General features: G+C 39.4%; 1 protein-coding gene across 2 annotated transcripts in view; it reads left to right on the top strand.

Moving 5' to 3' along the window:
• The window catches only part of angpt1 (angiopoietin 1), a 57764-nt gene that overhangs the window by 16233 nt on the left and 25793 nt on the right, over positions 1-15738 (top strand). For both annotated transcript variants that reach the window (XM_034124379.1, XM_034124378.1), the window contains 3 exons: positions 11233-11388; positions 12004-12125; positions 13439-13671. In XM_034124379.1, the coding sequence (XP_033980270.1) occupies positions 11233-11388; positions 12004-12125; positions 13439-13671 (511 nt within the window). The remainder of the gene's footprint in view (positions 1-11232; positions 11389-12003; positions 12126-13438; positions 13672-15738) is intronic.

Here is a 15738-nt window from a genome sequence, read left to right as displayed (position 1 = left end):
ATCTGCTGAAGGTCAGGCAGCAGCAAATGCTTCTAATGTTGCAGAATGACATTAACATAATGGTTGCTATAAGCTGCATTTTATAACTTAAAGCAGCATTGTTTGTTCCTTTTCACAACGACCATGTTGAACCACGTGAAATTGAAGCAGCTGCATGTTAGTCGAGCTTCCGCACCTCTTCTTACTGCTCAACTCTTGTTTAGATTTAGTGTCGCTTTAGAATCATTTAAAGAAAAGTTCTACCCACATGAATAGACACACAGTCCAATCTGCCTTAATAGGTACTTTAAAGTGACAAAGTAGCCATTTATGTGATTCATAGCCCTTTGGGTGTTAGCAACTAGCAATAGCAACAGATGGATAGTGGAAAATGAGTCGTAACATGATCTGGAACCGATGCGATAGCGTCAATCTGTCCTTACTGATAAAAACAATGCAGAGTATGGAATAGAGAAGGGGGAGGAGAAAACACAAGGAAATGGATAGATATAAAGAGTAGCAGAAAGGGAAAGTGAGAACAAATGTAAGGCTGTGGTTGGTGTTCACTGTGGTGATTGTAACCCTTGGCGACAACAGCAATGGTTTATCAAATCTGGAGTCCTCGCTTAATGGGATGTTAGTATGAAAGATAAACACGAATATGACGTTGAAGACCGTCACACCCATACATTTTGATTCGAAAATACACCAAGCTTGATAGATAGTGTTACTGGCACACAAACTGGAAGACTGGAGCCAATTATTTCCCTGACACTTTGCCCAGCTAGGCTGTTCAACATACAACAGTAATGTTTCTGTCATGACTGAGCTTAAAACAAAACATGTCTTTCTGCATCTTAATTCTGCAGCTTTTTGGCAGAGGAATGCCCTGCTGTGATGTTTAGAGGGTACACTGGAATGCTATCTCAAATATTTAGATGTAAACGCCTCCTCCGTGGGATGGTGGATTTTTGGTATCCCTGTGTGCCTCAGTAAAAGGGGCAGACTGACATGGCCCATATAATTGACACAAAAAAGCCATCATTGGGGACGTTCCTGCTTGTATGTGTCCCTGAGGAAAGATTCCCATGTTGGACAACTTGCGTCAGAATAACAACTGCCCCTCTGATGCTACTCGCTGTTTAAGACCTCTGGATGAGTGAGCAGGTCCGAGTTTGTTTGGTTGTTTGGGTTTCGATACGCATTCCCATGTCTTGGGTGAATGCAAGCGCTTCCTCTCCCATATGGCCAGATACGCATAATTAGTTGGATTAATTTTTGGGTCCATTTTGACAGAGAGCATGATTGTAATTGGAGGATTTGTTAAAATATACATTCATGCTTAGGTGGTACTTAAGTGCATTTATTTTTGTTCTTAACATGGATAGAAACCACAAGACTTTGTCATTGTTGCATGAATGTATAAGTCAAACATAAAATACATGTATTACTTGTGTGTTTGAACCAAGATTGTCAGAGAGGGGGTCAATTGGGTCTTTTTGTACTCTTCTAAGGGATTACTGCTTCCTCCAATAGGGACAATATACAATTGTATACAAACCACACATCCAGTTAGTGATACAAACTAATATTAAGATAATACAGTACACAAATATAAATTAGATGTATTACTGTTCATTGCCATTGTTTTGTATTTGTTAAAGCTTAAGATATAATAATTTATATAAAGCTCAAGAAAATAGACAAATATAGTACATTCACAAGTGCCATTATTGAATATTATTATCCTCATTATTATTGATTATTCTCTCCAATTATTATAATGGCACACTGATGTTAAGTCCGCTCTTAAAAATGTAATGTACTGTATTGGCGAGGAACAGAGTGCCCCCAACAATTAGTTATTATTTACTAGTGTTAGCTGTTGTTCAGAACTGTCAGTACTCTACTGCTATCTATACAGATAGCACAATACAGTTTATCGATGGACAGATGTGTGACCTTTTGTCATTATCAAAACAATGAAGGGTGGCCTTTTTCTTCCTAAAATATATTTGGCGTGTGTAGACATACCTTGAGTTGATTTTTCATTTTCTAGTTTGGCCAAAAATATGTGTTGCTACAGTTTATAAGATTACAAATTGTATAAGCTGGGAGGTCTGCTAGCAGCTGTGTCCTTACATGATTTTATTAGGAAAGGTAGGAGCTTTGCTGTACATGGGTTTATTTTCTGTGGCTCAAACTCTGTAACGTATATTTAAATGTGTCCTATCATGCTAAAAACTTTTCTCAGCTTTCATATGTTTCTCTAGAGCACGGGTGGGGAACCTCCGGCCTCCGGGCCGTATACGGGCCGCGAGACCATTTGGTACGGCCCTCGAGGTAATTTATAAACACACGCAAAAAATTAAGAAATCTAGACCGCAAAATAATTAAACAAGCGAGTGCCTGTTTTTCCTGGCCAAGGTCAGGGTCCTTGAACACAACACAAGCCTAACGTGTCATCACGTGGTATATGTCTCGTCTGACAGGGGTGTAGTGCTGACGGAGAGCACCAGAATGCGGCTCCGGCACTTCAGATAAGGAGCCGTACACATGCCGCAGTTTTTGCGTGGCTGTGTCTTTAGTTGTAAGCCCAGTGGCGATCTGTTCATCTGTCATACTGATCATACAGTCAATAACTTTGTTGTTATTAGCATCTGGTTAGCTAGCTATGCTAACGAATGTAAGAAGCTTTTTCTACGACCAGTGAGAGGCACATCTTTATATGATCATTATAGTTATACAAAAATAAGAGAATAAAGTAAACCGGTATAAAATACTATATGTCAGTAAAAATAAGTTGTTATTAATAAACAAGAATAGAGTTTAAAAGGAGAGTGATTTGTAAAATATCCATAAAGAAAAATAAAATCTGCTTACAGTTCTGTTTCATATGGGTGTTGAGAGATGTATCCATAGATCTCTTCATTTTGCTCTCAAAGTGCACCAGATTGATGCTTTTAACATTTAAAAAAAGATCTTCCCGGGGGAGCATGCCCCCGGGAGGTTAGGTCCCCCCCCCCACTTAAATCATGTTCACATGGATTGGAAACTAAATACATTTGCACACATCTTGTGTCCATATCTTTCTGTTTTGGTGGTCATGCCACAACCGTGCACGTGCATGCATACGCGAGTCATGGCAAGATATCTGGATTAAGAGGTTGCTTTTTCTTTGCACAGCATGAAAGAAAGGCCAAATGAATGGGCTGTGATTTTAGTATTTTTAAGCAGAGGTCAATCATTTGTACGGCCCTCGGAGGATGTTGAAAAAATTGAAATGGCCCTTGAGAGGAAAAAGGTTCCCCACCCCTGCTCTAGAGATTGCAAAATAAACGTCCACGTACGTACATGCATTCAGTGACTTGAGATATATGTGCTGCTACTTTACATCTGTCTCGAGCAACTCTGAGAAATTCCTTTCCTGAATGAATTTGCATCGTAAAAACAAGCAAGTTTTCACACCACCCTACCTATATGAATAATAAAAAGCAAACATTTCTGTTGGATGTGCTCAAACTTGCTCAAGCACTTAAGTTCAAGGCTAAATATTTAGTCAATTTTTTTATGCTAACATTTTTTATTTCTTATTATAAAACATGTGCAACTTTTGAGGTTAATTGATTTGACATATTACAGACGTGCGAATTATTTTGCTAATTATTTGTGAGGCTCAAATTAAGCATTAGTTATATTTGATTTAGAAAGACCCCTTGTGTTATAAGCTTCATTCATTTAGAGATTTAGAGATGGTATATTTTGTTTTCATATCAGTCAAGAAGAAAGCTAAACTTAGATCCAAAATGACTTTTTTTTTTATCTTACAGGAAAACATTTTCTATTATAGGCTGTCTTTTCTTGTCCTAGAGCAGGGTTGTCAAAACATTTTTAATTGAGGGCCACATTTATTTTTCTTGCTGAATATGCTTTAAGTAAAAAACAGCCTACATTCCAGCTTTACATACGGTTTCATTTACCGTAATTTTCGCACTATAAAGCGCACCTGAATATAAGCCGCAGCAGCTAAATTGAATGATGTGTACATATATAAGCCGCACTGGACTATAAGCCGCAGGTGTTTTAATGTTTAATTACCATATCTAAGGGTTCGTGCACAGAGGGGATTGTCGGGAAAGAGATGGCTGTTTGAGGAAGCTCCCATTTATTAACATTTCAACAAACAAGTTGCATATTTGCATAACGTATTCAAGTGTTACCATTTAGTGCAATAGTAGCTACAGAACATGTACTGTGCTGTGTAAACTGTACTGTATCACATAGCGTTTCACACACACAAACTTTTCAACTTTCAAACTTAGGAGAGGTTACGTCTTCTTTGTGTTATAAGATAGGACTGGCAGGGTCAGTCAAACCTGGTCGTTATCCCGCGGAGCTCCTGTCCCGGTCCCTTGCGCTCTCTCGGCCCGGTGTCTACAGGGCTAGCCCGAGGATCCCCCGCTAGCATCCCCCGCTAGCATCCCCAGCTAGCAACAGGCCTTCAAAACAATGTTAGAGGCGCTCCTGAAACAGCGTCAAAACGGGTATATTTCCCGGGCTTTAATATACGCTTTGTTTCACTCGTTTGTTGTTTTGCTCCTCCGTGTTTTCAGAGCAAGTCGTCGGAGCTGTAAAAATCCATAGATTAGCCGCACCGTTATATAAGCCGCAGGGTCGAAAAATGGGAAAAAAGTCGCGGTTTATAGTCCGAAAATTACGGTAGTTTGTTACAAAGTGGATTGGCAGCTTTTATTTTTAAAATGTTTGAAAATGGGACCCAACGATGGGGCTTATTAACAAATGAATACTGTGTAATATATTTGTACATTTATATTCAAGAACTACAATATAAGACCAGCAGAAGTTTAATGTGTGGGCCATATTTCATTGTACTTTTAGAATTTGCTGTGGGCTAATTAAACATTTACCACGGCCTGCAGTTGGCCCCCGGGCCGTAGTTTTGATACCCCTGTCCTTAAGGAAGATGAAAACAGAAACCCTACCGAGCGCTATTCGATTTTTGGCAATTTGACTTCATCCTAATAAACACTTAAATCTCCAATTTGATTCAACTAAAGCCACATTTCTGACATTTTGTGTTTCGAAATCATGATTTAGGACTAGATTCTCCCCATTGTTACTCATACTTTCTTGAAACCAAGCTTTGTTTTTTCTTTGTGGTTAACTATTGTTGTAACTGAGTAAATTGACAGCTTAGAGAGGTCATTAGTCATTTGAAGATTAAACATTATCAAAATGTGACATTACATTTTCCACTCTGTTTGAACAATTTGTGGTTTATTTTAACATTTAACACTGAATAATGATTTACAAGGCCATGTCACAAGCATTTGACTGAATATGGAAAATCGATTTGGCCTAAAGAATTTACCCTCGGGTTCTGATTTGTTTTTCCGTTGAAACAACCAAAAAATCAGCCAACCTTGACAACTTAACAATCGGCCAAATATTCTCACTTTCTTTTATATTCTGCCCTGTTGACAAGCCATTTTGCCAGACAACCTTTGAAATGGTTTGCCTTTTTAAACCTGCCAAATGATTTTGGGCACCTCCAAGTAATCACAGTGATCTACGTAGTAATTTATACAGAGAAACAGTTGGTTTGTTTCGGGTTGTGTACACAAGGCTCATTATATCCTTGGAAATGCACAACCAAAAACAAATCGACACAATAGCATCTTGACAGGAAGTCCACAGGGAAGAAAAAAAGTAAGATAAATCTAAAAGGAGAGGAAAAAAAGAGTCTTAGAACTGCGGGTGCTGGCTTGTTTTTCAGATGGCAGTCAAGTCTCTTTGGCCAAAGAAAGTCCTGATCAACAGAAAACAGACAGAGCAACAGATATGAGGCAAGGGCTGGACCACCCACCTCACTGCAGACCCGTGTTTCTACCCTGTATGATGATATTTCACCATTCACTAAGCTACGGCCCCCTCAGTAATGGTTTGCTACGCATGTTGGCTCTCCTGTCTTTCACATCACAAGTTTACATGATGACGATCGTAGATCTACCACTTGATTTCATACAGAGGTATACATAGAATGGCTTTTAATTTCTAAAAACTACTGGTCTTACTAGAAGGAGAAAAACGTTTATCAGCTGCGTTGATGTACACCATGGCCCTGGAATCGTTTGAAAAAGGTTGTAAGCTATTTAGCTACAAGCAACGGTTGCACGTTTGAACAGATAAAAAAACGCGCCCTCGTTTTTGGTTTTTGAAAAGCTAAAATAAAGACCCTTCAAATTATTTATTTTATAGATATTATCCCATTTTCACCATTTCATTATGTTAAATAATATTTTTTTCAAACATCAGGCCTGGAGTAACAATAGCTAAGCTTTGATTTGGAGATTCCTGCTTGGTGGAGATGACAAGCGAATGATCAATTTATCAAACTACCACTTCAAAGGAAAATCAAAACTGATTATTTGTCCACTAAGGCATAGGGCACGTCGGTTTGTTTGTTAATTTTCAGTCTGTCTACTACTCTTTCGTTCTATTCACATTCTATATGAGGAAATAAATGTGGCAGCAATTGAGTTAAGGCCTGGATGTTGGCCACCGAGGTGAAGGTCACAGAGGTTAACTGCGAGTTCAACTTGAGTTGTTACTCACCTAATCTTGACAGAGTTTAAGACAGTTTAAATAGTCTTAAAACTTTTTCAAGGTGTATTTTAAAAACAAACAAGCCGGTGAGTGAATAAGACAGTTTTCTAAAAAACAAACACAGGTTGCACATATATTTTACAAAACCTTAGAGTCATACAAGGCAGTAACTCAGGGTATCGCCTCCTACTATGGTGAATAATAGGCCCAGGTTTCAAAAAGGGGTGTCAAATTCACCCTTCATTGCTGGTGGACGATAAGAAGGTGCAAGTGTATATGCTGGCATTCGTTCCAAAGTGGTTGTTTTACACCAGGAGGTGCTGATTTAAGGGGTGGGTGGTAGCGGGTAACAGCCCCCCATTCTCTAGTCCATTAAAGTGGTCTGAAATGGATCCACGCCTGAGCGTAAGGGATGCATCCCAGAAGCCTTACTGCCTCACCAACACCATCCCCTCCCCTCCCCACACACACACACACACACACACACACACACACACACACACACACACACACACACACACACACACACACACACACACACACACACACACAGAGCCAGAGATAAGCAGAGATGTGACAGAGCTACAGCAGTAAGTGTTTTATACAGTCCAGACTCACTGTTTTCTAACTCTCACAGTGTGTCTCAGCGCCACAACCACTGCCGCTGTTTAGAAAAAGATCAAGACCCCCTTTTTAGAATGGCTAAATGGAAAATGTCAGAAAAGTGGTAAACATTTGCAGTAATCTGTAACAATGATAGCAGGGGAGTATCATGTTGAGGGATTATCCTGTTCTTGGCTCTCAAGCGATGGCAATTTAACATTTGTACCTTGACAATGTACAGAATAAGTGTGTTTGGTATCTTAGCTGTTGGATTGTGTGCCTTTTTGTCTGTGAACACTTGACCCTCTGTATGACCGACATTCCTTTTGCTCTTAAAATATTCATCCTGGTACATGCTTTATGTTGTACAGCTTGTCAGTTAGGTTCTAGACAGCCCCAAGCAGCTTGCTTAGTGATTAGCCAATTGTACCTCATAAACTGTCTAAAGAGACCATTCAGTACATGCAGTATGCTGCATTGTGAGGGTGCAGTTAAGGCTCTAATGGTTTTCCATCCTTATGATGGCAGACAGCATCATTAGCAAAGGCAGTCCACATGAAGCCAGACAGTGCCAAACACAGCACCTTAAAACATTCAGTGTAAAGTAGCACTTAGGGAAACATAAACTTGTGTTTATGTGACTCTCACTTAGCAAACAGCGATATTGTGAAACCAAGTTAAGTTGTTTCTAAAAGCAGACCACGGTATTATTTCACATTCTGGAAGGTCCCGTACAGAAGTATTTATTTCATCATATTGAAGTTCCATTTAAATGTCTTTCTCATTTTGCAAAGAGTTAACCAAAGGGAATTGATCAAAGTTACACGTTTTCAATCTGGAATTGTAAGTGTAATCGTGAAAAATAAGTGGAACATTCTTTTATTTACATATAAAAAGCTACATTTAGTAGCAATAAAACTAACATTCCTCTCTCAATTCACTTTATTTTGAAGCTACAGCCTTACTTGGTTTAGTTTCACCATTGGGTGGTGTCTTATGTCGGCAAACTTAAGGTTCATTTTGCAGAGTAATAGACACTACTTCATAAACGTTATGACTGCGGAGCTGTAAAGTATTTATTTATATCATTTCACTTGCACTCCCAGTGTCTGCTTTGTAGCAGAAGTTACAAAGTCACCCTTTAGAGACCCAGTATAAAGATTATCTGACCCCTTTATGTATGAAATTCCATTTCTACTACATTGTTTGAAGCCTACTGCATATATCCCACTAAAATGGTTACACCCGACTTTACCTTTAAGGGTGACTCCATTTAGTTTAACCCAGAGTTGGTGGGCTTTAACCAACCCTAAAGCTTTTAAACCATGTTTATTTATCTGGAACATGTTTCTTGTCAATCCCAAGATGAACAATTCCCCAAAAAGCAGCACCATGATGGAAATACATTTGTTCCACTTGTATATTTAGAATATATTTGTATATTCTTGAGAATATCAATCAGTGGCTTTGAGCCCCATTTCTTAGTAGAAAATAAAGCACCACAACCCATGCATTCTCATTATGCACTCATATTTATTTCAGCATCCTAATCCATTTCCCAACTGACACAAATTTGCATTTCAGCTCTGACAATGAGAGAGAGTACTTGCCCTGTGTACTTTGCATGGTTGGCAATAGTTATTATTGGTAGTCACTGACTAGAAAAGCAAAGCATTTAACTGGAGCCAAGGTTAGAAACCATTGAAATAACCCAACACACACATAGACCCATTTTACGGCTTCCTGAGTGGTGATTTTACATGATTGGGCGTGTTTGCGTAATCTTGTTTCTCCTTGGTACTTTCCATTTATGACCCCCTCTAGATCCACCCTTGAGTCACACACATTCCCGAGGACACAAACCATAAAGTGATCGCTCGGCTTAGGTTTTCATCTGCCATCTGTCCCCTCAATACATTTTGTCTCAAGGTGACTTACAATGTGCAAAACCTTTTTTGGTCTTCAGAGAGTGGACACAATCATCTCAGCAGATGAGTAGCTGCACTGAAAGGCTGCTGTTGTAAGCACAAAGAAGAGAGATTTAATTTGAAATGTGATGGTCTGCCTAGAAGGATTTTTAACCTACACCATCCACAGAGTTTGGAGAATTTACATTTCTATATGTACTAAAAAACGTTTCCAAACACAGGCATATTCTCTGGTTCATTATCAGGCAGAGTTATCCATCATCACTTGGGCTTTGTAGATTCCAGACTCAGTGTTTTCTTTCCATTTCCTCTGGCCAGACTATTGGAGGATATGTCAAAAGTGACACTTATATCAGCTCTATATAGTTCATGATTAGGGGAAGGGGTTTGTTCCTGAAAAAAAACTCTGTAAAACTTTTGCCAAGAGATATTCCATGCTTAATATTACATCGAAAAACGGCGAATTCAACTTGACGGACCTGTGTAAATGGCAGAGAGCTGGACGTTTTTGTTGAAGATTTGAGACATCCATCCTTGTTCAACTGGTTCATTATTTGTTAGACTCGGATTGATTAAAAATGTTTATCATGTCATATTTTCTTTATTAAAGCAGAATAATTATGTTATTTTTCTGCAAATCAATCTCATAGAATACTTTGCAATATTAACACTATACTGCTGTGTTCAAATGTATACAGATATGTTAATATTTCTGTCATGATCACCAAAACAGAAATATACTTTACTTTGCACAGTTAAGCTATTAATTCCGTAATCTGATTATTAGATCACATTTTTTATTGATAGAACTCCAATATACAATAGTCAAGATTGAGCCAAAATGGAAATCCCCAAAAACAGGAGATCTCGCCAACCTTGATGACTTTTCTAAATTCAACCAGAATGATTGCAAGCATTAAAAGGCAAGCTAAACTTAGTTGAAACTTGCGCAGTCACCAGCTGCTCTTTGTCTTGTAACACACAACTAAATATTTTCCTCCAGACTCTTTCCTCTGTGTGTTAGGAATTTAATTCGGCCCACGGCTACAGTACAGGATGGGAACTGTTGCTAAGGACACCAACACATATGATGTTTTGCTGTTTGACTCTGATTTGTCTTGGCTGATGCGTTCCTGAAACATAGCTGTTAACATACAGCCTGTTGATAAGCCAAAGCAAAATTAAGAATCTCCCTACTGGGCGATTATTGAATCACTTACGTGTGTGTTCAGACAGTGAGCTTACGTTGTGGATAATAACAATCTAATGATGTCAGTTTTATTTATAAAAACTAAATGATCCTTAGACAGCCAGGCTCTCCTATATCTGCTAAGTCAAATTGCGCTACATTTTCTATGAACAAGACTCAAGGAAACGTTACGACTTTGTGGAATTACCTTAACTTAGTAAACTTCTAAAATAACAATGTACTGCTGAACAGTACACAGATGATCCATATGGTTAATTCATGAAGAATAGTATCCAACACAAACTTTCATCTTGTCATTTGTTTGGGTTTGGAGAAAAGGATTGAGGAGTCCTTTCCTGACGAGCCTGAGTGAATATCTGATCATCTCTGTCTCTTTGCCTGCAGGCTAATCACCTACATCTGGCTGTGCCTATAGTAACTCATTCTACACTTGAGTTGCATTCAAATGATGGAAAAAATGTTTGTTGTGCATTTTTTCACATGTACAATATAAACACTTTCCAGTGCGTGTCCAACGGAAATGTCGATTTATTTAGTTTTTTTTGCTTATTGAATAATTGTGTATATTGATTATGGAATCTTGTGTGGCGTCCTTTAAGCTTGCTATTACTGTGAATGTGAAACTGTAAGAGACAAGAAGAGAAAGGGTAGGGAACAATGCCTCGCATCAGTGTTCCTGCCTGATGTCAGTTATTAAACATCTTTTTACCATTGTACCCTACTGTGATAGACAAAAAAGTTGAAAATGGGTTTAATTGATTGCCAGATTTACTTCTGGGTTACAATTGACCTAAAGGCTCCATGTTATTGTTTTTGTAAATAATACATTTCTGGGATGCACCTTCAAGTATACTTGACATCTTTCTGTACTTTTCTTTGGTGCAGATTGAGAACTACATCAAAGAGAGCATGAAGGTGGAGATGGCTCAATTGCAGCAGAGCGCCGTCCACAATCACACTGCAGCCATGTTGGAAATGGGAACCAACCTTCTTTCTCAGACGGCTGAACAGACGCGCAAGCTGACTGACGTTGAGACGCAGGTAACACTTTTAAAACAGACACTTGCACTAAGGCTCACAAACATGTTGATGTGCCCCCATTCAATTCACTCTTTATGTCTTTCTCTTGCACACACACGCTGAGAGGATCCATCCTATGCGTCATTAACTCAACAATTCCACAATTCACTGCCCCCAAAAAGGTTACAGAGCACTGGCCAAACACAATACTGATGCTATGTAAATGCCTAACCCTCCTGTGACTTATTTGGCTCAGTTTCCTTTTAGTGTTTACATGGAGGATTTTGAGTGGGAGGTGATGGAAAGTTGTGAAGTTAGCGTTGGGTAATTTTTGCTAAAGCACTACAAAGATTACTGTTTGCAAAGTTAAAAAAGATAATCATAGCAGAGATGAAAATCTCCTAAGTATAACCATGTGTTTGGGGAACACTTGACAAATGAAAACAAAGTTGATGGTTTCTATGTGCAGTGTGTTTTTCCAGTGTCTAAAAAGCCTTAAATACAGCCCTGCATTTTTTGTTTCTCTTTAGGGTTTGGTGCACATGAGCAAGATATTAGCTAGTATTATTGCACATACTATGTAGAGAGGCATTATATAATCTACTGTATATATCTCTGCATTTCTTATCATGGCAGGTTCTGAATCAGACATCGAGGCTCGAGATCCAGCTGCTGGAAAATTCTCTTTCCACTAACAAGTTGGAGAAAGAGTTAATGCTCCAGACCAATGAGATCAGCAAGCTGCATGACAAGAACAGGTAAACAGACAATGCTTCGAGCAAACAACACACACACACACACACACACACACACACACACACACACACACACACACACACACACACACACACACACACACACACACACACACACACACACACACACACACACACACACACACACACACACACACACACACACACACACACACACACACACACACACACACACACACACACACACACACTAAATACCATCACTTCTGCAGGAGGAAGGAATTAAAGATGATACAGAGAGCCGTTCTCTACTTCTGTTCTCTGCTGGATTGTGTAAACAAAATCAAAAGCTTGCTACCAGCTTTCATTGACTACCACATAGTTTTGCAAAACAATATTCAGTTGTATATACAATATCATAATGGGGAGTTTGCATTTTCTATTTCAGTTGATCAGTTCAAAATGCATGATGCTTTCCATGTTAGGCCCATTGTGCATTTCTTGCAAAATCATGCAATTTAAAATGTTGCTTTTGGATTTAATGTCTCCAAATCTTGATTGGTGCTGTGGGATTGTCTAAGATTATATAATGTTTAAAAGGGTTTGGTCCCCATCTCTCATTGCAGTATCCATAGAGACTCAATGCAATCACTTTGGAAGAAAATGAAAACATAGCCTAGTCTCTGGTGATACTGTTTTTTTAGTTATTCCTAAGCCATATTGAGATAGATTCCTGAGGGGACATTTTCGTAAGCTTCAGCAATTATGACATTATTTCATCTTGTGCGTGTCTTCTGTCATTTTTCCCTTTACCAAATCTATAATAGTGGAGAACATATGATCAGTTGATGAATTTGATGTCAGCTTGTATCATCTTTCAGGAATTAGATTGTACGCTGGTGATTCTCAGATACTGAACAGCTTGTTCATTTACCTCAAATGAATCCCAAAGTATATGATGAACGTATATGTTTATATTCTGTGGGGCACACATAGCAACCAATCCTCAGACATCAGTTTCTGAAGTCTTAAGCTAAATTCATGTTTTCTTTTCCCATATTGCTCATTGGGAAATGGTTTTCAAGTAAAGGGTGTATATCACCACCTATTGATATTTATTACTCGGTGTTCATCACAAAATAACAGCAGGAAGCAACAAGAGCGAAAGAGGGATTCAGCTGATTCATAATCAGTGAGTAACTGGTAATATAACAAGTTGCAAAACAATCTTAAATCCATTTAAATCCGCAAGAAGAAATCTCATTCCAGCGGATTTGGATGCCGTGAAGGACCATAATAATTAGCAACTTAGCTATCTTATAAACAAACGTTTCATCCTATTTTCCTTTCTGCAGCCTCTTGGAGCAGAAGATGTTCGAGATGGAGATGCGACACAGGGAAGAGCTGGATACCCTGAAGCAGGAGAAGGGGAGTCTCCAGGTCCTGGTGGGGAGGCAGAGCGGGGTTATCGGGGAACTAGAAGCCCAACTAAACCGGGCCTCAGGAAATGGCACGGCCCTGCAGAGACAGCAGCAGGAGATGATGGATACAGTCCATAACCTGCTCAACCTCTGCAACAAGGATGGAGGTAAGCCAACTGGAATCAAAGGGTCACATGCAAAGAAGTTTGGAATCTTTGTTATAAATATGCTCTTACAAAATGGCCATCGCATTAGGAGCATTGGCAGTTTTATTGTGCTAAAACCAAAAAGCCAGGTAGCTGAGCATGGCCACTGATCCCAGCATCTCAAAGAGGGACCAATCAGGGAAATACTGGAATGGTTTAGATGCTGACAATAAGCCTTGGTACTGGGTTTTGAAGTTAAACTGAGTAAAAAGAAGAAATCTTTGACAACCTGGACATGAGGAGAGGACCTACCGACTGTTTTGCCTTCTTCTCACCTAAAATATATTGTATGTTTGATTACATTGAATACTTTATAGAGACATTCATGGTCCCCAGAGGATAAAGCTCACTGACTTTGGTGATCTTCTCACTTTTTCACTTGTGGTTTAGAGCTGTCCATTAGATGAATCAGCGTGAAATGTAGTCACCACAGGCAAGGAGTAGTTCGGTTTTTCACACTTGGAGGACTTTTTTTTAAACCGGTATCCGAATGTTCATATTGAGCCTTCGCATACAGTTTCTGATGAAGAAATGTGCGTCACATGGACCCAGAAGTACTCATGAGTTTTGGAAGTATAATACAAAGTACAAATGGTCTGGTTCTACTTTGAAACCCTGAGGCAAATCAAGAACATCCACTGTGCACTGGGTTGGTCAAACCGAGCGTAGAAAGGTTTATGTTTATGTTTCAGCAGAGGAGAAGGCTTGTCAGTAATCTGTTGATTGGTTTTAGTCTGATCCAAAGTTTGTCTACCCCCACAAGCAATGACCGAAACACAAGAAAATGCCTATTGACCCTTGCCAGACCACAATGTGAAAAGCTACATTTGTGGATTGGCTGATCAAGGCTATAACTATAAAGCAGCTTTTGTTTTTCCCACTAACTTCCTCTGGTCAGCTACAACATCTTTGATTTTACAATCCTCATGAAATCAGGATGACACCAGTTCTATAAACCTTACCCCATACTGAGAGACACGGGGATGCGATGGCTATTAAACCCTGATTTCACTGAGAGCAGCATGAAGAAAGAAACACGGTTCTTATTGTAACCTGATGTGCTCTTAAAGAGCGTTGGTGCCTCTCATGAACCAGCATGTTGCTCTTATTTTTTGTTGTTGCAACAATCACTTTTCATGCTTAACTTCCTAAAGTCTGAGAACACTGCTTCTCTGAAACGTCAAGCATTACTCTGGTTATGAAGTATCAGGATTATGTTAGTCCTCTGAGTCTTTCCCTTCTGTTAACAGAGACCAGGGATTTCCCTTTTGGCCCTTCTTTTGACCCTGCAGGAATTCAACCTCTCATGTTCGGTCAAATGCAGTGAACTCATCTACCCCTTTTTAAGCCGTTTAAACGCCGAACCAACTTGATCCTAACATTGGCCTTAAACCCCATTGGTCACAGGAGATTTGACATGAATTCTGTGTCGGGGGACCGGTTGCAACTTCATTTCCATTTGTGGACTTCCTGCACAGACGCCTCGAGACCTCACAGTGCTTCTTGAGGTTTCCCGTCAGACAGGAAGCAACAAGGATATGAAGGGATGTAGGAGTCATGATTGGATAACTACTAGACATGATTAACACATGCTTTGTATTTATCATGCTGCTCCCTTTCATTATTTTAATGTTCCGTGCAGTAGAGGTCACGGGCGGCCTCCACTCACACTCCATGTGTTTAGTCTGGATTTGTGTATGTGGCATTTAATTACCAGAGGTCTTTTGAAACCTTTTTGGCCGTGATCTTCATGTTAAGATTCAAGTGTTTCCTCATGCAACATTACTAGTTTTTCAATTGTACTTGCTTTGTAATCTGCCAAGTTTCTTTATTTTGCCACCTTTTTATGCTACTTTTATTATCAGTAGGGTCACCACAGCGCGTCCCACTGTCTGTGATTGGTGGTTACCTTAATGAGAAGCGATAGAAATGGAATGTTGCCACGGCCGCTCTGTTGTTGGTCCTTTCCTCTTCCATGGTGGCGTTGAAGTTTGAGGCGGGCTGGCGGGTCAGAGGTCTCCCCTTTCT

The sequence above is a fragment of the Trematomus bernacchii genome, unplaced genomic scaffold, assembly GCF_902827165.1.
Source record: "Trematomus bernacchii unplaced genomic scaffold, fTreBer1.1, whole genome shotgun sequence".
Classification (NCBI taxonomy): domain Eukaryota; kingdom Metazoa; phylum Chordata; class Actinopteri; order Perciformes; family Nototheniidae; genus Trematomus; species Trematomus bernacchii.
The sequence above is the reverse complement of the archived record's forward strand: the minus strand, read 5'-3'. Positions and strand labels throughout refer to the sequence as shown.